The following is a 20,347-nucleotide window of genomic DNA, read 5'->3' on the forward strand; positions in this document are numbered from 1 at the left end:
GCTGGGAATTGAACTCAGGTCTTCTGGAAGACGGGGCTGAGGATTTTCTAGCAGTAAGAATGTGGCTGGCTTCTTTCTGCTTCTCTGATCTTTCAGCTTTCACCCCAATATCTGGCTCTGGGTTGTTGGTTTTTTTTTTATTAATAAGACCTTTTAAGATTTGTGTTACACTTCTCTATATTTTTTTTAATACCTCCTAGAAAATTTGACTTCTTAGAATGGCATTGCCATTTAAAAATTATTCATATTTTTCATTATTTTATTTATTATTTTATTACATTTATAATTATTTTTATGGATGTTTTCGTGTGTACCTACTTGAGTGTATGCCACATGTGTGCAGGTGTCCTGAGAGGCCAGAAGAGGAGCTGGAGTTAGCCAGGGTTGTGAGCTGCCCAGCATGGGTGCTGGGAACCAAATTCAGGTCCTCTTGGAAGAGTAGTCCTGCTCTTCACCACAGCCACCTATCCAGCCCCCGACTTTGTGGTTTTATGAACAAATGCCTTCCGTGGTTTTTACGGGTCTGTGAATCACATTAACTGGAGTCATCAACTTTGAGTTTCTAATTTCAGGTGCTTTTGGGGGAAAAAAAAAGCCACAATTGTGATGTGAGAAAGGACATGAGGAGACTAAAGGCCTGGGATTTTACCGATCAGAATGAAACCGATGTTGAAAGACTTTTCAAATCTGTTGCTGGTGGTGCTCTGTGACTATGGTGAGTATGGTGGGAATACATTGAGTCACTGCTATCAGGAGGAGATCAATGCACTGATGTTGGTGACCCCGTGTGGGTGAGGTCAAGTGGGTCAACTGAACTCTCTTGAAGGCCACAGCGCTGTTACCCTGGCTTCTCAGGAAATGCTGTACCTCAGGGTTTTGCCTGATGGATTCAAATTTCAATTTAAACGTATTTTTAACTCAAAAACAAAAACAAAAGCTTCACTACTATTAAATAAATGAAAACAAGCACATTGCACTTCTCTCTCCCTCCCTTTTCTCTTCTCTCTGAGACAGAGGCTTACTGCATAACCCTGGCTGCCCTGTGATGTGCTGCTCATGTCTCCTGATCACTGGGTTAAAGGTGGATGCCACCATGCCTGGCAAAAAAAAGATACTTTCATACTTCTTTTTTCCCCTTTCATATCTACCTGATATAGATGAAATCTATCGTATGGGTTATCCACATGTGTGTATATACACATGCTTATGTGAATATTCCAGTTACCTTCAATTCTGTCATAAATGGGGGAAGGGAAATTGAAAGAACAGAAGAAACAAAACAAAACAAAGCAAAAAGCACTAGAGTAGTATTAGGATGTAGCAGGATCAGATAGTAGTTTTTAGAATGAGAGTGTCTTCTCGTCCAAACAAATAGGAATTCCGGGGTACGGTAATGAGTTCTTCCTTCAGTACATACCTTCTGTTTTCTACTCCCACAGGGACCCATCCATTGCTCCTCTGTTCTCCTTTTTCATCTGGACATGTATATTGTTTTCATTCATTGGCTCCCATTGAATCAGAATCTGGTCAGCCTCATTGACAGTCTCTGTCATTTATAAGAGAATCTGGATCGTTTGGCATATACAAGCTTGTAATCCTAGCATTTGGGATGGAGAAGACAGGAGGACTGCTACATGAAATCCTAGTTCAAAACAAAACACAGAAAACAAAACAACCCCACTCTTGTTAGTAACTGTTGGTTAATTTTGTGTCAGCGTGGCACAAGCTAGAGTCATTTGGGAAGAGGGCCTCTCAATTGAGATAACGCCTCCATAAAACTGGCCTACAGGCAAGTCTGTAGGTCCTTTTCCTGATTAATGATTGATGTGGAAGGGCCCAGACCACTGTGGGTGGTGCCAACCCTGGGCTGGTGGTCCTGAGTTCTATAGGAAAGCAGGCTGAGCAAGCCATGAGGAGCAAGTCAGTAAGCAGCATCCCCCATGGCCTGTGCTTCAGTTCCTGCCTCTAGGTTCCTGTGTTGAGTTCCTGCCCTGACTTCTCCTAGTGATGCAGTGTGACATGCCTAGTTATTTCAGAAATGTTCATATATTATGGGGTAAATAAATAACTTCTCTCATCCACCTGAAAATTTCCTCCTCACCCACGTGAGGACACTAGTTCTTCTACTAGTACAAATTCTTAAGCGCTTATCTTGAATATGAGATAATAATAACTTTGAAGAGAAGTTAGGTATCTTACATTTTAAATAATCTACAGCAACTTATATTATGCCATTTAAACCAAACTTTCTCTGATATGTATCTATTTTCCCCAAATACCTAAACACCAGCATAAGTTATTCAGTTATAAGCTGAAATAAACTGTTTCCTCCCCAAGTTGCTTTTGGTCATCGTGTTTTATGACAGCAATTGAAAGCCTAACTAAGACATTAATGAATTGGCATGTGCCTCTTAGTCTTAAGATGCACTAGAGAACAGTCCTGACCCTTTCAAATTTAAAGTAAACTGACTTTAGTGGGTCTGGAGAAATGGTTCAACAGTTAAGAGCGAGTAAGGAGACTGAGTCCATTACCAGCACCTGTATGTATGAGGTGGTTCTAAGCCACCTGAAATCCAGGGGACCCAATGTGTCTGGCCTCTGTAGGCAACTGTTCTCTCTTTCTCTCTCTCTCTCTCTCTCTCTCTCTCTCTCTCTCTCTCTCTCTCTCTCTCTCTCTCTCTCTCACACCACACACACACACACACACACACACACACACACACACATACACACACTCTTTCTCTGTCTCTCTCTCATGCGCGCACACACACACACTTAAAAATTTTTTGAAACATCTTTAAAATTGCTTTTGTCTCAGTCATAATCCCTTCCTTGGCCTGTGATGGTGTGACAGGCTCTTTGGCCACTAGTGAACACCTTCCTCAACTCACATTGTCTCCAGAGGCAAAGGAATATTCTTCAACTTCCATTTTCCCTAAATGGAAAAACAAAACAAAGCAAACTTTATCCCGATATATATATATATGTATAGTTAAGTAAGTATGATCAAGTATTCAAATCTATCCACGTTTTATATATCTTATTTTAATCTCAAGTAGGAAACAGATGAGGTACAATATCTATGTTTTGATGTATCTATGTGCTGATTCTAGTCATCACTGATTACATATAGATAATGGGAGTTTAAAGATGGTAAGTGTAAACAAAAATATGAGCCCCTTTAGACATGTGCAATATAATATGCATATACAACATATGGATGGGGTATATACAATAAGAATAATAAATTTTTAATTATGTAACATTTTTCAAACTGAAAAGGGGTCCTGGCAGTTCTTTGATTATGGAATAATGTCTTGCCCAGCCATGGGCCAGCTGACTGTTGTATTGCCAAATCCTGCCTGCTTTGATATGTATTTGGATCCAGTTCAGAAAGGAAACAAAGATTCTTATGTGTCTACATTCTTTGTACCATTCAGCTGCTCTGCTGGGTCTCTTTTTAAAAGATATGCTTGATCATAACTGAATGGTACTTGGGAAATTAGTAGTCATCTGCCCTATCAGTGCCAGAACCAGTTGCTGCCATGTCATTGAAGTTGCCAAGGACATGCCTAGTTATTTCAGAAATGTTCATACTATTGTGGATGACCAACAAAGAATAAATAAATAATATCCCTCATCCATCTAAAACTCTCCTCCTCATCCAAGTGGAGAACTGGTAAAAATTTTTACTGGTAAAAATTCCTAAGCGCCTATCTTGAATATTGGACAATAATCACTTTGAAGAGAGGTTAAGTGTCTGACATTTTAAATAATCTACAGCCGTGTGTATTGTGCTGTTTAAACCAAACTTTCTCTGAACACCAGAAAATGATTAAAGTAAGAAATGTGAGGGCCTGAAGTTTAAGCCTGAGGATGATCAATTATTCTTCTACGTTCATAGCTGTTCACGGCGGTTAGATGTTGAATGTTGTGAGTTCGGAGTACATATCACTGTTCACCATTTTAAACATAAGGGCGATGAGAGAATGTTGAGAGCTCTTAGAAAGGAACAAGCTGGGTGCTCGACCTCTTAGTTGCTGTGTCGTTCTGTGATATCCTTGACTTGGTTCCACAGTCTGTAGCATCTAAGAAACCGTTTTCGCTGCGTCCCTGATAGGCCTACTCAAGCGCTCCCTTTAAAATGCAATTCTGACCATTTCCTTTCAGTCCTTGGAGAAACTGAGTACCTCCTCCTGCGAGAGCCAGTGCACGTGGCACTGAGCAACAGGACAGTGTCGGTGGGTTTCCGCTCTCTCGGTGACGTTAACGGGACACTGAGGAACGTGTCTGTCATGCTGTGGGCTGCCAACACCAATCAGACTCTTACCACAAAGCACCTCCTGACCAACCAGTCCCAGGGGACTCTCCAGTTTGAGTGCTTCTACTTCAAGGAGGCGGGTGACTACTGGTTTGTAATGATTCCCGAAGTGACGGACAACAGCACACAAGTTCCCTGCTGGGAGAAGAGTGCCTTTCTGAAGGTGGAATGGCCTGTCTTCCACATCGATTTGAACAGGACAGCCAAGGCCGCAGAAGGCACCTTCCAAGTGGGTTTTTTTACCACCCAGCCGCTCTGCCTGTTTCCAGCGGACAAGCCGGACATGCTGGTGGACGTGGTTTTCACTGACAGTCTTCCTGAGGCAGGAACAAGGGGGCAGCCGCTGGAGATCAGAGCCAGCAAAAGGACAGAACTCGCTCAAGGTCAGTGGGTTGAGTTTGGCTGTGCACCCATTGGGGTGAAAGCCTATGCCACTGTGTCGCTGAAGCTTTGGGGCCAAGACTCAGTCATTACTTCTACAGGACCCATTGACTTGGCCCAAAAATTCGGATACAAATTGACGATGGCACCGGAAGTCACGTGTGAGTCTGTGGTGGAGGTGATGGTCCTGCCACCTCCTTGTGTCTTTGTCCAAGGAGTGCTTGCTGTTTACAAAGAGGCCCCGAGACACCCAGATGAGAGGACTTTTCAGCTGGCTGAAAACAGCCTGTCCCTGGGAGAGAGGAGAACAGTGTTTAACTGCACTTTGTTTGATGTGGGGAAGAACAAATACTGCTTTAACTATGGAATTTCAAGGAAAAGCCATTTTTCTGCAAAGGAGTGCATGCTAATTCAGAGAAATATAGGTTGGTATTAAGATTTTTCAGCATTTAAAAATCCAATCAGTGCCTTCATGTAATCAAAATTAATACGATCTAGGTGAACTGTGGTGTTCATGATCCATTCTTCAGACTATACCAATTAGCATTATTATTTTTTAGTGAAAAATTAAAAGCATATTCATCTTTCAGATTCTGTGGGAGATTGGTTTTGGGGTCCCCAGATACCAACATTGCATAGTATTCATATAACACCTACACAGCACTTCCTGTCAACCCCAGGTCATCTCTAGGTTACTCACAAAACAGTACAATGTAATTCTGTGTAAGTAGTTGTTATGGTGCATTGTTTGCAGAACAATAACAAGAATGGAGTCTGTGCATTTCAGTACAGATGCAGTACAGATGCAGTACTTTTTTCTGAATGCTTCCTATCCATAGCTGGTTGAGTCTGTGGCTATGAGTTCTGGGGACAGAGAACTTGTTGAGAGCTGGGGGACCATATATCTGTCCTGGCCATCAGATTCATATAACCTCTTTAGGTTTTTTCTTCCCCTCAAAAACTATTAGTCATCAGTATCTCTTCAGTTAGTGATGGAGGCTCAGAGTCCCTCTCCACTCCATGGTGGTCTTGTTCAGGCAGCCACAGACACTGTGAGTTTCGAGTGCAGAGGTCACGGCATATCCCAAAGATACTGTTTCATGCCTGTCCTCCCCAACTTCTGGATCCTATATTTTTTTATTTTTTTTTTTTATTTTTTTTTTTTTTTGGTTTTTCGAGACAGGGTTTCTCTGTGTAGCTTTGCGCCTTTCCTGGAACTCACTTGGTAGCCCAGGCTGGCCTCGAACTCACAGAGATCCGCCTGGCTCTGCCTCCCGAGTGCTGGGATTAAAGGCGTGCGCCACCACTGCCCGGCCCTATATTTTTTTAATCCCCTTCTATCAGGATGGTCCTTGACCCTTGGGGGTGATACTATAGTTTCTTTCACTGAAAAGAGATTTTTTTCGTACAGTATATTCTGATTATGGTTTCCTCTCCTTCAACTCCTCACTGTTCCTTCCTCCCTCCCCTCCCATCCAAATCCACACCCTTTCTCTCTCTCATTAGAGAACAAGCAGGCATCTAAGGAATAATAATAAAATAAAATAAGATAAAACAAAAACAAATTGGAATAGGAAAAAACAAACAGAAGAGAAAGAGCCAAAGAAAAAGCACAAGAAATACGTGTGGACTCAGACACACACAGGAATCCCATAAAAACACAAAACCAGAAGTCATAACTCAAAGGACCTGTTAGGTTAAACAAACAAACAAACAAATGCCCCAAGTTAACATTATGAGACAAGGAACCTCTAAGATGTTGTTGAGTTCATTTTCTGTTGGACATCTACTTCTGGGCCTAGGGCCTACCCTTAAGAGTGGTTTGTTTCCCCAGTGAGACACTCTTGGAGAAAACTGATTTTTTTCTTTTGCAAGTGGTTATAATTGGAGATAGCTTCTGGGCTAGGGATGGAGACATATGTCCACTTCTCCTTTCAGCTTTAGGACCCCATCTGGTGCAGATCCATGCAGGCCCATGCACACTGCCTCAGTCTCTGAGAGTTCATATGTGCATGGGTCCTGCTGTGTTTAGAAGGCCTTGTTTCCTTGATGCCCTCCATCCCCTCTGGCTCCTACAATCTTTCCACCTCCTGTTCTTCAGGGTTCCCTGGGCCCTGAGGGGAGGGATTTGATAGAGACATCCTGTTTAGGACTGAGTGTTCCAAGGTCTCTCACTCTCTGCATATTGTCTGACTGTTGGTCTCCGTATTTGTTCCCATCCGCTGTAGGAGGAAGCTCCTCTGATGATGGCTGAGCAAAGCGCTGATCTTTGAGTGTAGCAGAATGTCATTAGGAGTCATTTTATTACAATAACCCTTTAGCAGAACAGTTGTATTTGGTTTTCCCCCTAGGTCCCTGGCCAATCTAGTCTCAGGTTCTTGGTTACCCACACAGGGTACGGGTTTATCTTGTGGAGGGGGCCTTAGATCCAATCAGAGAGTGGGTGGTTGCTCCCACAAGCTCTGTACCACTACTGCACCAGCGTATCTTGCAGGCAGGTCACCATTGTAGATGGAGGAGTTTGTAGCTGTTGGGTGCTTACCTTTCTCCTTTGGTAGTGTGCAGAGTACCTTCCAGCACCGTGAACACTCGTCGGCAGGGGTGAAAACCTGGAGACTTACTGACCAGCCAGACCAGCCTAATCGAGAGGCCACAGGACCTGGTTAGAAAACATGTCTCAAATGAAAGACAATGTTGGGGGCTCTTCTGGGGAGAAATGATTCCCCAGGTTTTCACATGGATGCTGGGGAGAGGTCCTGATGTTACTGTAGCAGCACTTTACAAACTGCAGCTCTCCCCAGCCTCCTCACTGCCTCGCTTCTGAGTCACTGACTCACTGAATCTTGTTAGTCCTTTTTTTGAAAATAGAATAATGTGTTTATGCCTCTCTCCTCTTCTAAATCTGTCTTAGGACCCAAGGATACAGTACATTCTGGATGTTGCCAAAAGGGACTCCTTGTGATCTTTACATGATTCATTAGTCCCCGGTACTAAGTGCTCTTTGTGAATATTAACCGGTTTAGGCCTTATAATCCTATAACTTAGGCTCATTACATTGTCAGTTTTATAGGTGAGGAAGTGAAGACACAGAAAAGTGAAGTCATTGGCTCAGGATGTTTGAGTGAAGAGTCAGAGCACAAAGCTGAGTACACTACCAACTGGAGATATCGCTCAGTGGTAGAGTGTTTGCCCCGAGTTCTAGTCCCAGTCCCGCAAAACAAGTGAAAACCAAAGGTTGAGTAGACTAGCCTGACGAGCTGCTTTACCACTGTTCTGCCATTGCCTTCCATGTCAATTCCTCTGTAAGACGATAAAAAGCTTTCAGCTTGGGCAGCCGGGCAGCGGTGGCGCACGCCTTTAATCCCAGCACTCGGGAGGCAGAGCCAGGCGGATCTCTGTGAGTTCGAGGCCAGCCTGGTCTACCAGAGCGAGATCCAGGATAAGCACCAAAACTATACAGAGAAACCCTGTCTTGAAAAAAACAAAACAAAACAGAAAAAAAAAAGCTTTCAACTTGGAAAAGATTCTGGTTTTTTCTTCCTCATTCATCCTATACTGTGTAGCCCTTTTGGAAGACCTGTAACTGTTTGCATGTCCAATATCCAAGGATGAGCACTATTCAACAGAAGTGAACCTTGCTCTGTGCAAAGGAAATGCAATGCTTTTCTCAGGTGTCCCTGCTTCTCCCTCACATCTGGGGGTTTCTTCTGAGCATGTTTTGTTTAGTTACCTTGGTCTCTAGAACATGATGTCTTAGAAATGTCAATATTTCATCATCTTTGTCCTTCCTTATCACATTCCAGACAAATTTTGCTCATTCAGAACTGGTATCTCTTGTGCTGGCTGGAAAGGCATTTTACCTGGCCGAACAAGCTCATTTTAAAGTATGTATGTATCTATGGACATCTACAGAGGGCCAAACAAAACAACCTTTCATTCACAAAGAACAACTATTTAGAATACTGGTCATCTTGCTTTTCAGGTGCGATGTGTGAACTATAGATGTCTAATAGATTCCCATGTTAGAGTATTTTCTTCAAAGCTGTTTCATATCTTCAGGGATCAGAAGCTTAAGGTGTTTAAAAGTTTTTCCTGTGTAAATTCGATCATTGCCTTAGTTGAGATGGGGCTAATTCCTATTTAGTTATTTTGATTTAGAAATAGATTTAAAAAATAGTTTAGCCGGGCGGTGGTGGTGCACGCCTTTAATCCCAGCACTCGGGAGGCAGAGCCAGGCGGATCTCTGTGAGTTCGAGGCCAGCCTGGACTACCAAGTGAGTCCCAGGAAAGACGCAAAGCTACACAGAGAAACCCTGTCTCGAAAAACCAAAAAAAAAAAAAAAAAAAAAAAAAAGTTTAAATGTTTCCTTTTTGTGGTTCTTTGAGCCATGATTTTACTTTCAAGGGGAAACAGCACAGTGTCTGTGTGGTGGATGTGGATGCGTGTGCATGCATATATGTGAGGGCTGGTGGATGCAGATGTGTGCACAAGCTTTTGTGTGAAAGCTGGTGTTTGCAGTCACCCCTTTCCAACATCTTCCTCTATTGCTCTCCACCTCTTCTTCTTACTGTTTTTGAACGAGGGTCTCTCACTGAATCTGAAGCTCAGTCTCAGGTAGGCTGGCTGTCCAGTGAGCTCCTGGAACTCGCCTGCTTCCACCAATGCCAGTGTTAGAATTACAGGCATGGGTGGCCATGCCTGGCTTTTTCGTGGGTGCTGGGAATTTGGATTCGATTCGGGACCATTTGCTTTCATAGCTAGTGTGCCTACCCCAATGTTCGAAGCCCCAAATGTCCTAAGCCTCAAATACAACATTTTAAAATGAGTTTGTGTTTTTACATTAAGATTCATGTTTTTGTTTTTTTTAAATCAAAAGTGATTTTCTTTTTCTGGTTCCCACTAAAGGAATTGTTGGTTTTATTTCACAAATGACTTTATGTATTTAAAGAAATTATACTTGTACTTACAAAAAGTCAAAATCATTTTTTAAAAAGAATATAACTGGATCGTATTTTTAAAATTCAACTTCACAATCTTGGGCTTTCAATTGGTATGCTTAGAGGAACAAGAGGATTATTATTTTTTGTAATTCTCTGTTTCTGTAGTATTAAACACAAACACAAGAAAAGGCTAAATCAACTGTATGCTGATCTAACTTTCTATTTAAATCTTGTAGTAGTAGAATTTCCAGTAGATTTTTGGAAAATGAACCACATTAGGTGAATACACACAGACACTGTCATAGGAGATTCCCGGAGCCTTACAAGCAAAGGGACTAGTGGTTGAGCTGCTCTGAAGCCTTGTAGACAAGGCTCATTGTTCCTCCACAGGACGAACTACAGTGTGATCCAGGAGGCACAGAACCAATATTGTGTTCAGTTGGACCGCTGTATGGAATATCATTACCACATCTCAGTTGATGTTGGGCCATGATACTCATTTATACTGCTCATACTCTTGTGAAAATCCTCAGAGATTTAATTACCTTAACGAACTCATATTCCATGACTCACTCCAAAGATTGCACCACCTGGCTCCCCTGAGAACACATCTGCCCTACAAATTTTCCTCATGTTTTTGTAGTGCTTTGTGTACCTGTAGCTGTGTTAGAAGTTTTTGTCCATGATGGATGAAGAGATGTTATTATATACAGGTTGATATGTGGTGCTGGCGGGATCTGATAGATACTGGGGTTGGGTGGACATTGATAGAGAGGGGGTTTGGATTAATTTTCAATAAGAAACAAGTTATTATGTGTGGCCGTGATTTTGTATCTACTTTGAAGAGGAAGTCTGAATTTATCAAGAGCATTTTTATCTGGAGGATGTAGCTCAATGGTAGTGCAGTTACCTACCATGCCAGAGGCCCCGGGTTCCATCCCAATATTGGAAGGGTGGGAAGAAAGCTGTTTGGGGGGAGTTTTGTGTGTATTGTGAGGTTCCGTTTGTAGGTGGGTCTGCTGCTAGGATTGTTAAGAGTAAATTGACTCATCGTTCATCCCACATTGTTCCTCTGTATCCAGGTAATTTCCCCAGTTCTGTGGCTAGTTTTGTCTTTTGTTAAGATAGGCACTCTATTTCCTTTCAGTGTTCACGAAGTATATTTTCTTCTTTCCTTTTACTTTGATTTACATGTTTTTATGTGTGTGTTATACATATTTATATGTGTTTACATATATAAAGCTCTTGGTTTCAAACAGAACATTCACGTACACACACACACACATACACACACACACTTGCATCATGTCAGATTTTTAATCCAATCTAACAATCTCTGGTTTTTTAATTGGTATGTTTATGCAATTTATGTTTAGCATTATTATTATTACATGTTTTGATTAAACTCTATTTTTCTGGGGTTATAAATCTTCCATTAGATCTTTGTTTTGTTTTTCTTTTTTTGTAGATTAATTAAGAATTTTATGATTTACTTTAACCATGCTGTAAGTTTGTGATTTATGCATTAAAATATTTTTAGTTGATTGTCCTAGAGGGTTCAATATATATACATATATATATACACACACACACACATATATATATATACATATATATACACACACATATATCTTTACCTCCAATCTACTTTGAGAAACAGTTTTGTTTTTTTCCTTAATAATGTTATTTTAATTAAAATATAATTACATCATTTGCTCTCTTCCCTTTCCTTCTTCCAAACCCTTCTGTTCCCCCTTACTCCATCTCAAATTCATGGCCTCTTTTTCTTTGATTATTATTGTTGAATATGCATACACACACACACACACACACACACACACACACACACACGCATATATACACAGAAATATACAAATACAACCTGTTGAATCTGTTTAGTTTTGCTTATGTGTATATGATGTCAGGACCGACTGATTGGTATTGGATAATAACCTTAGGGGGCTAATCTCTGGGGAAGACTAATTCTTCTCTTAGTGTTGTTAGTTGCCTATAATTCTTTCCTTGTTTAGGAAGCCATGCTGCTGTGATAACATGGTTGCGGCTTCCCTGTCATTTCTAGGAGATACACTCGCCCAGATTTCCTGGTCCTCTGACTCTTAGACTTTTTCTGCCCATCTTCCATGGTGTTCCCTGAACCGTAGGTGCAGGAGTTGTGTTGTAGATGTATCTCTTGGGGCTGAGCACCTCTTATATTTTTGGTTGTGAGCCTAGCCTTTAACGGCTGAACCATCTCTCCAGCCCGAGCACCTCATGGTTCTCTGCATTATGACCAGTTGTGGTTTTCTGGGATGGTCTCCATCTTCTACAAAGACAAGCTTCTTTGATGAAGGTTGAGATCTACACTTCTCTGTGGGTGTAAAGACAAGTATTTAGAATGCTGTTAGGAAGTAATCTGGTCTAGCAAAGTGGCAGCAGTAGGTTTCCAAGATCTTTTTCTTCCTGTATGTCTTCCTACTTGATGTTTTCTGAGCATCTTGAATTTGTCCTTTAGTATCTTAATTATTTTGGACATATCTTTTCAAATAATTTTTCTCTCCTCTTCCACCTTTTCCTTCCAGAATCCCAAGTCCATGTGTGATATCCTGCTTGATGTCTTCCTGTTGTCTACCGTTGTTTGGACTTCTCTCACCCATCTTATTCCCCCTTGTTATCTCGGTCCATTTTGTGCTTTATAGAATGACAGAACATCTGAGTTTGGATAATTTATGAAGAACAGAGGTTTATTGCTAATTCTAGATGCTGGGAAGGCCAAAGTCTAGAATCCCACATCTGGTGAGGACATTCCTGCTATGTCATGAAAGGGAGCAGCAGAAAAACCAAAAGACTGCACATCCCAAGTCTTCTGGGACAAAATGAATTAGCATCATTCATGATGGCCGAGCCCTTAGGACCTAAATACTTTCCATTAAGTCGAACCTCCCAACACTGCTGCACAGGGTGGGGCTGGGGTGTGTGTGTCAAGCTCCTACCACGTGCTTTATTTTGGGTACATACTCTACTCAGAGATACCTTTATGTTTCCATTTGAGTTATTTCTAGTTACCTATATTCATATTTATCTTCTTCAAGTGTGTTGAACATACTGGGAGTTGGGGGACGGCTTTCTTCATCTTTACCACTGTATTTCTGTGGTTCTAGCATTTCAGTTAGTATCCTTAGCTTACAGTAGTAGTACATTTTCACATAGGTATGTGTCTTCTTTGACTTTTCCACTAGTGTCTAATTTAACACATTAGTCATGGGTATTTTGAATTTTATTTCCAATATACCTAATATCTAAGTCATGTCTGAGTCTGATTTTATTGATTACTTTAGTTTTTCTTGTTTTTTTTAATGCATCTCAGAATTGTTTGAAGTTATAGACACTTAGGCAAATGTAATTTATTTCCAGAAATAGATATATCTCTGCTTTCAATCAGCTATTTTTGTGGGTTTAGGGTTAATGTGGTAAGGAATTGGGCCGTGTTTGGCTTGTTCCTGTTGCCCCAGCAACCCTTACTGAACCTAAGATTTCAGTGTGTGTCGGTGTTACTCTGTGTTTAGGGGAAACATGGTGTGGCCAGAGGGATTTTCTTCAGGTTTCTATACTTCCCCACTTTAAGTCTTGGCACCCAGGTGGAAATCAGGCCATCCTGTAGGATTTGTATGTAGATTCTGGGGCTTGAACTCAGATCTCCAGGCTTGGTAGCGAGCACCAGTGTCTACTAAACCGTCTTGCCAGCCTTCCCACTAGCTTTCACCTCTAGATCTTGCCTCCCCCAGGCACCAAACTGTTGGTATTTGGGACTTGGTATGTCATTTACTAACCTGGAGGTATTACTAACTGCTAATGTTAAACTACTCGGTACTTAATTTACTGTCTTGTGGTTCTCTTTCATCTGAAGCAAGAGCTCTGCGTCTGAATCCCAGGGAGGAGGCAGGCTCTATGATCTCCTGCAGTAGGGGAAGACCTCGTATAGTGTGGGCTCAGGACATTTGCAGCTCTTCTCCAAGTCTTGTCACAACAGCTGGCCCCAATGAATGCTCTCAGCATGACTGCTTTGCTGCGTTTTCCTCCGTGGTTGAGGCTGTTGTTCCATAGAGAAGATGGAAGGAAGGGTCTGTATGGTTTGATGTTTTTGTTACTGTGACCTAGTCCCTCCACACACACGGTGAGGAGACTTTGTCTAGTCCTACACTTGACCTCAGCCCTTCTGGCGGGACCCCTGGAGAGGAGGGTGCATGTGGGCACCAATGCCCCTTCTCATCTTGTCCCCAGAGACTGTGTTCTCATCCTACTCTCAGCCATTCATGACGTGTTAGATGTGTTGGTCTGATGAGCGTGTGTGGGTGGGTCCTGGATCCTGGCCCAGGCAAACAAGTATTGCAGCCCCTCTTTCCATGGAGGGGCCTGACTCTCCTTTCACTGTGGGCTGGTATGTTGCCCTGTGACCTCAGCTCTCTGCTGGGTTGTAGGAATGCTCAGACTGGCTAAGGTTGTATAGATTGTACAGCTCTTCTTTGTTTTGAGATGAAGACTAACACTCCCGATTATTTTTGACATCTATGAGAATGTTTTTCCTTCTAGCGTTTTCAGACCAGGGCTTTGAGTTTTGCTGCTTCCTTTGGGTGCAGATAAATACCGATTCTTACGTGACTGGCACTAAAAGCGTGACTTATGTCCTTGCAGAAACTTGGGGACCATGGCAGCCGTGGAGTCAGTGTAGCACCACGTGCGGGGATGCTGTCCGAGAGCGTCGCCGTGTGTGTCTCACTTCTTTCCCCTCCAGACCCAGCTGCTCTGGAATGTCCTCAGAGACCTCTTCATGCTCCCTGGAGGAGTGTGCTGGTAGGTGTTCCTGCTTCCTTTCGGGTCACTCCCCCAGAGCCTCTGGGAGCTACCAGTCTGTGTTCGGTGGAAGCTTGCCCCTCTGATTGCCATGCTCTGACTTCGTGCTTCTCCGTGTCGGAGACGTGGAATGGTCGGGATAGTAACTTGCCAATGAGATGATGGGATTTGATATTGGAAGTCAGGGAAGAGACATGGGAATATGTCTAAAGATTCAGATGTATAAAGTAATCTGTAAAACTACAGAAATAGTTAGTGGAGAATATTGCAGGAATCCGTTCTTTCCTACTCGTGTGGATTCCAAGGATGGAACTCAGGCTCACAGGCTTGGCAGCAGGTGCTTTGCCAGCTGAGCCATCTTGCTGGCACCAGATTTTGTCTTTGGTAGGCTCTCATGCTGTTGCTCAGGCTGATCTTGAATTTTTATTCCGCCTCAGCCCCTGGAGTGCTAGGATTGCAGGTATCCCATCGTGCCCAACCAGTTATTTCTCCCCCTGCTTCTCTACTACCTTAAAACAACATAATGAAACAAAAACTCCTGTGGAGAAACATCTCTCCTGAATATTACCCGTATCGTCTCAGAGGTTGTCCAAAGGGTGTGTGTAGACCATCAGTTGTCAAAATGAAGCAGGGTGCCCTGTTTCTTTCCTCTTAAGTGACCGAAGTTGGTTACCAGTTCTGTCTGGGAAGAGGAAGCAGGGAGATTTCTTCTTGCCATCCCCATTGACTAGACTTTCCCACATTTTCTGAGTATCATCGAGATCCACCCTGATAGGTACTCAAGGATATTTGATGTGAGTGGTCCATGGAGATGCTCACTTGCCTGGGGCAGGTTTGCCTCCTCTGTGAAGCTGAATGGCACTTACTCACAGTTACGGTGATGAAGGGTCTGTGCTCTTATTCCAGCCCCCTCCTGAGAAGCTGCTTGGTTAGCTGGCCAGCTTTTGCTGAGGTCCTGACTTTTAGATAAAGTTCCTCTGTCAAGGCCTACTTTCTTATACTCTCCATTTCCAGATTCAAAGGCCTTAGATGGTTCCCTTTGTTTGGACCTCAGAGAAGCTTTTAGCCAAGACCATAGACACCCAGCAGCCTCTCCCAGTGTCCCCATCTGTGACCTTAGAAGGTCTTCTTGCTACTTTGTATTTCCAGCCAGTACTGTAGGCCTTGTGTCCTTCATTTTAGCATCTGAAGAATGTTATTCTCCGTTTTGTCTTCTTATTGCAACACTAGCCTGGTTCTTCTTCCCACCCTCCGTCGCTCGATCTGCTTTAATAAGTCCTGAGCTCTCTAAAAGAAACTGCATCTGTCCTGAACACATGAAGACATTTTTTTCTTTCTTAACATTGAAATTTTTGCATGTACACATGCACATGAGCTTTTGAGTGCATGCATGTGCCATGGTGCTTGGGTAGAGGTCATAAGATAACTTGCAGGCGTTTCTTCTTTCTACCCTGTGGGTTCTGGGAGTCAAACTCAGGCCGTCAGGGTCTGCAGCAAGTGCCCTTAACTGCTGAGCCATCTTGCCAGTCCCAGCCATTTTTTCCTGTCTTTATTCTGTAAACAATATAGTGTGACAACGAGTTATACAACTGTTGTATGATCCTGAGCAGTATAGGTGACCTAAAAATGTCTTCAAAAGCAGGAGGATGTGTGTGTGTGAATTCTGTGCAAATATGACACCATTTTATAGACATGTGCAGAGGCTGATATCCCCAAGCATCCAAGAGATAATCCTAAGATACTTAGTGATGACTATATACTCTCTCCTGCACATTACGGAGGAAGGCTCTGGGCATATGGAGGTGCCCTGCCCAGGGTCACAAAATGAGGAATCATAGTAAGCGGCCTATCTTAACTACTTTGCCTTTCTGATCAGGCCAGTGTAGCTTTCTGGAAGAGACATCAGCAAGTGGAGTTGGCAATTGTCTTTTGAGGAAATATGGTTGTATTTTGTGTTCTGGCATCTAACTTCCGTTATATTGGGTGGGGTCTGGAAAAGCACACATTTTAACAAAGCAGCTAAGTGATAAAAATGCCCGTTCCTGTACACCGAGGCCCGGGATAAATGCTTAGTTGGATAAAATGAACTTTCCATGTATTTGCTTCTTCCTCTTCTGTCTGTCTGTCTGTCTGTCTGTCTGTCACTCTATAGAGATGTGAAGATCTGCTCAACATCAGGGCATCTCGTTCACTTCAGGAGATGTAGGAAGAGTTAGATAAGGCAGGATGGGCCAGACCAGCAGCTGTGAAAAACTCTTTTCCAGCTGTGTGTGTGTGTGTATGTGTGTGTGTGTGTGTTTTCTGAAGCTGCCAGCCAGAGTCAGAAAGTGAAATAGCAAAGAGAGCACTTTGTGATGGGCGGTGGGAATGCTGCCACACACTGTCATCGGCGGTCATGGCCAATACCGGAGGCGGCACACCAGGGAACGAGCCTCTCATCACCTGAATCGAGGATCCAGAGTTTTGTCTGGCTATGGAAGGAAGTGCTTTTGTGCCACCAATACATCAACAAAAGAGTGGGAGGCGTCTGTTGCTATGATAGGCTCATTCCGTCTGGTGCAATAGTGATCGTTTTACTGTCATTCTTTTTAATAATGGCTGAACCAGTTGATTAAACTAATATTTATTGGGTACTGTGTGCAGGTTACAGTGAACTGTGACTAGGATCGGGAATCTTTTGAATTTACTTACAAGATCCATCTTTGTCTTGAAATAGGACATAGCAGCCTGGAAGGTTCAGAGAGAAACATAATATACAAAGCCTGAAATGATAAAGGTGTGAAGACAAGTCATCCCATGTGATGGAGGCTGGAGGGGCAGTGACGGTTGAGAGCAGAAATATGGGCAGCTTCTTCCGCTCAGGAGGATAGGGTCTAGATACTAGAGTGGGACAAGTGATGGACTACATGGCTACTGGTCGGATTTGCCGCAGCGAGTTTTGCTAATTGTGAAAGTTTAGGTACAGTTACCTACAGCATGTGTTTTTGGTTTCGAGTTCCGACTTTGCCCACATGCCTCTCACGGGTACACTAAACTACAGGTAGCCCATGTTCCCATCTTCTTAAGTGTGTGTGGGAGGGTCTCGGCAGGAGCTGCTGAGCACAGAAGTCTCCTGGTTGTGGCTTTGCCGGCCACCTCCCTTCTGTGGTCCCTGTTTTTTTTCTGGGTTTTCTCTTTACTGGTCACCCTGTGTGCCTTCAGCTCTCATCAGGAATCCAAGTCTTTGGTTCTTTCCTTTCTTCTAATTGCTCTGATAACTGAGGCAACCACATTGGCCCTAAAATGCAGAGAAATCAACGTAAGAGAATACGTGTGTTTTAACTTTTTTTTTCTTTTTCTCTTTCAAGTTTTCCGGTCACCAGGCCCATCACCTCTTCCACCCCAGGGTCCCGTGAAGTCCAACAACGTCGTGACCGTCACAGGGATATCCTTGTGCTTGTTCATCATCATCGCCACCGTGCTCATCACACTCTGGAGGAGGTTCGGCAGAGCCCCCAAATGCAGCACCCCCGCCCGACACAACTCCATCCATTCGCCTGGCTTCCGGAAGAACTCGGATGAGGAGAACATCTGCGAGCTGAGCGAGCCTCGTGGAAGCTTCTCAGATGCGGGTGATGGACCCAGGGGAGGCCCAGGCGACACGGGCATCCCTTTGACATACAGGTGCAGTGCTCCGGGGGCTCCTGAGGACGAGGCCTCCGGCAGCGAGAGCTTCCAGTCCAACGCTCAGAAGATCATCCCACCCCTGTTCAGCTACCGCCTGGCCCAGCAGCAGTTGAAGGAGATGAAGAAGAAAGGGCTGACAGAGACCACCAAAGTGTACCACGTGTCTCAGAGTCCCCTGACGGACACTGTCCTGGATGCCACTGCCAGCCCTCCCTTAGACCTGGAGTGCCCCGAAGAAGCAGCAGCAGCAGCAGCAGCAAGCAAGTTCCGAATCAAGTCTCCATTTGTGGACCAGCCTGTGCCAGGCCCCGGGGAAAGGCCCCCTTCCAGGCTGGATTGCATCGTGCCTCCGCCCAGCTGCGCAGTCAGTCCCAGCCAGACCCTGATCCGCAAGTCGCAGATGAGGTCGACTGTCGGGAGAGAGGGCTCATCTGAGAGGTGCCACTCCAGAAGTTCCCTCTTCAGGAGGACGGCTAGCTTTCATGAAACCAAGCAGTCCCGTCCTTTCCGGGAGAGGAGCTTGTCGGCGCTGACTCCCCGCCAGGTCCCCGCCTACAGTTCCCGGATGCGGACCTGGGACCAGATAGAGCATAGGTGTAGACCTCCCAGTGGAAGTGCTCACCTGCTTCCCGAGAGATCAGAACACTTCCAAGGGGCAGGCCGGACCAGCAGTCCCTTGGGCCCCCTCTCTAAATCCTACACCGTGGGGCATCCCAGGAGGAAACCGGACTCGGGGGATCGCCAGGCAGGAGCTGAGAAAGTGGAGCCTCCCCGCGCTCACAGGGGACCGTCCCCCAGTCACAGGAGTGTTTCAAGGAAGCAGTCTTCGCCCCTTTCCCCCAAAGACAGCTACCAGAAAGTCAGTCAGCTTAGCCCTTCTCACTTCAGAAAAGATAAATGCCAGAGCTTCCCCATCCACCCAGAGTTCGCCTTCTATGACAATACCTCTTTCCGCCTCACCGAGGCTGAGCAGAGAATGCTGGACCTCCCGGGATACTTCGGCTCCAACGAAGAGGATGAAACCACAAGTACACTTAGTGTGGAGAAGCTTGTCATCTAAGGCGAAGAAGCTGCAGGACCCACCCAGGACCCTTTACGTAAACCAACTGCCCACATACTTCTGTTAACTATATTGTGTAACTTTGTGGGAATTCGTTCACTCAGAGGTGTGTGTGTGTGTGTGTGTGTGTGTGTGTGTGTGTGTGTGTGTGTAACTCATTAGGAAGAAGTTATTTACCCTGAACGTTCCTTGTTGGTATCCCTTTTCTATTGGCTTATTACCACTAATACAATTTAAATAAGGCAAATGTATGATGCATTTTGAACACTGCACTGGAGATGTTTCCAACTTTGGAATCTGGAAGCCTTTCCCAAAGGGGAGGAGCCTTCTGCTGCTGGCTGCCGTGCGCAAAACTATTATAGGAGTGATCTTGTAACTTGCTTTGTTGTGCAGTAAGAGCTAAACAAAGAGCCTAAAAAGTGGGCTACTTCTTTTGAAGTGTGTTACCAAGCGGCAAAAGTCCTTTCAGCCCAGTGGCCTAACGACTAGCCAGCCTCCACTTATATAGCTGCCTTTTCTTGTTTAGTGACCTCCCTCCGGCCACACCCATCCTGCCTTTCGATTGTTCTCCCTCTTGTAGAGTGTATCAGGATGTCGGCCGCTGGTGAGGTTACAGAGAAGGGGAAGTCACAGCTGTAAACACAGTAGTTTCAAACGTTAATATTTGTGGAACTGCTGCTTGGGCCATTTTTACTGAACATGAAAGCCCGCTTCCTTTGGAACAGCTGTAATGATGACTATCTGCTCTGCAGGAACAGGAGGGGTAGACTGTCCAGAGCTGTTGGACAACCGCTATGCATGGATGAAAGAAGAGCCAGGCTCAGGACTCTCCCGTTTCTTTATTTATCGTACCAGAAAGCTTTGTTCTTGATCCAAGCTCGCAGGCCTGTGTGCCAACCTTTGACACAGAGGGCACGTGCTCACTTGTTCCAGATTTCCCAGTGAATCAGCCAGCAGCGTCAGACTGAGACCAAAGTGGCTTTGGAGAAATGGAAATGCAAGAAGAACACTGTAGGCTGAGAGGTTTTCTGTTAAGTGGTGTTCACCATCTACCTAGCCCAGTTTTCTGGGGCTCTCACTAGCAGTGAACCCCTGCCTCTGAGAGAAGAGGTGTTTCAGCCGTCTTTAAC

The 20,347-nt window shown here is 44.2% G+C and overlaps 1 protein-coding gene across 1 annotated transcript; it reads left to right on the forward strand.

The window, feature by feature from the left end:
* The first annotated feature begins 583 nt into the window (after positions 1–583).
* On the forward strand, positions 584–19,248 carry Thsd1 (thrombospondin type 1 domain containing 1). Its single transcript, XM_059244699.1, has 4 exons — positions 584–715; positions 4,171–5,127; positions 14,333–14,491; positions 17,839–19,248. Exons 1-4 carry the CDS (start codon positions 658–660, stop codon positions 19,215–19,217), a joined length of 2,553 nt encoding a protein of 850 aa, XP_059100682.1. The 5' UTR covers positions 584–657; the 3' UTR covers positions 19,218–19,248.
* The last annotated feature ends 1,099 nt before the right edge of the window (positions 19,249–20,347 follow it).

Source organism: Peromyscus eremicus, chromosome 17 (assembly GCF_949786415.1).
Source record: "Peromyscus eremicus chromosome 17, PerEre_H2_v1, whole genome shotgun sequence".
In the NCBI taxonomy this organism is placed as follows: domain Eukaryota; kingdom Metazoa; phylum Chordata; class Mammalia; order Rodentia; family Cricetidae; genus Peromyscus; species Peromyscus eremicus.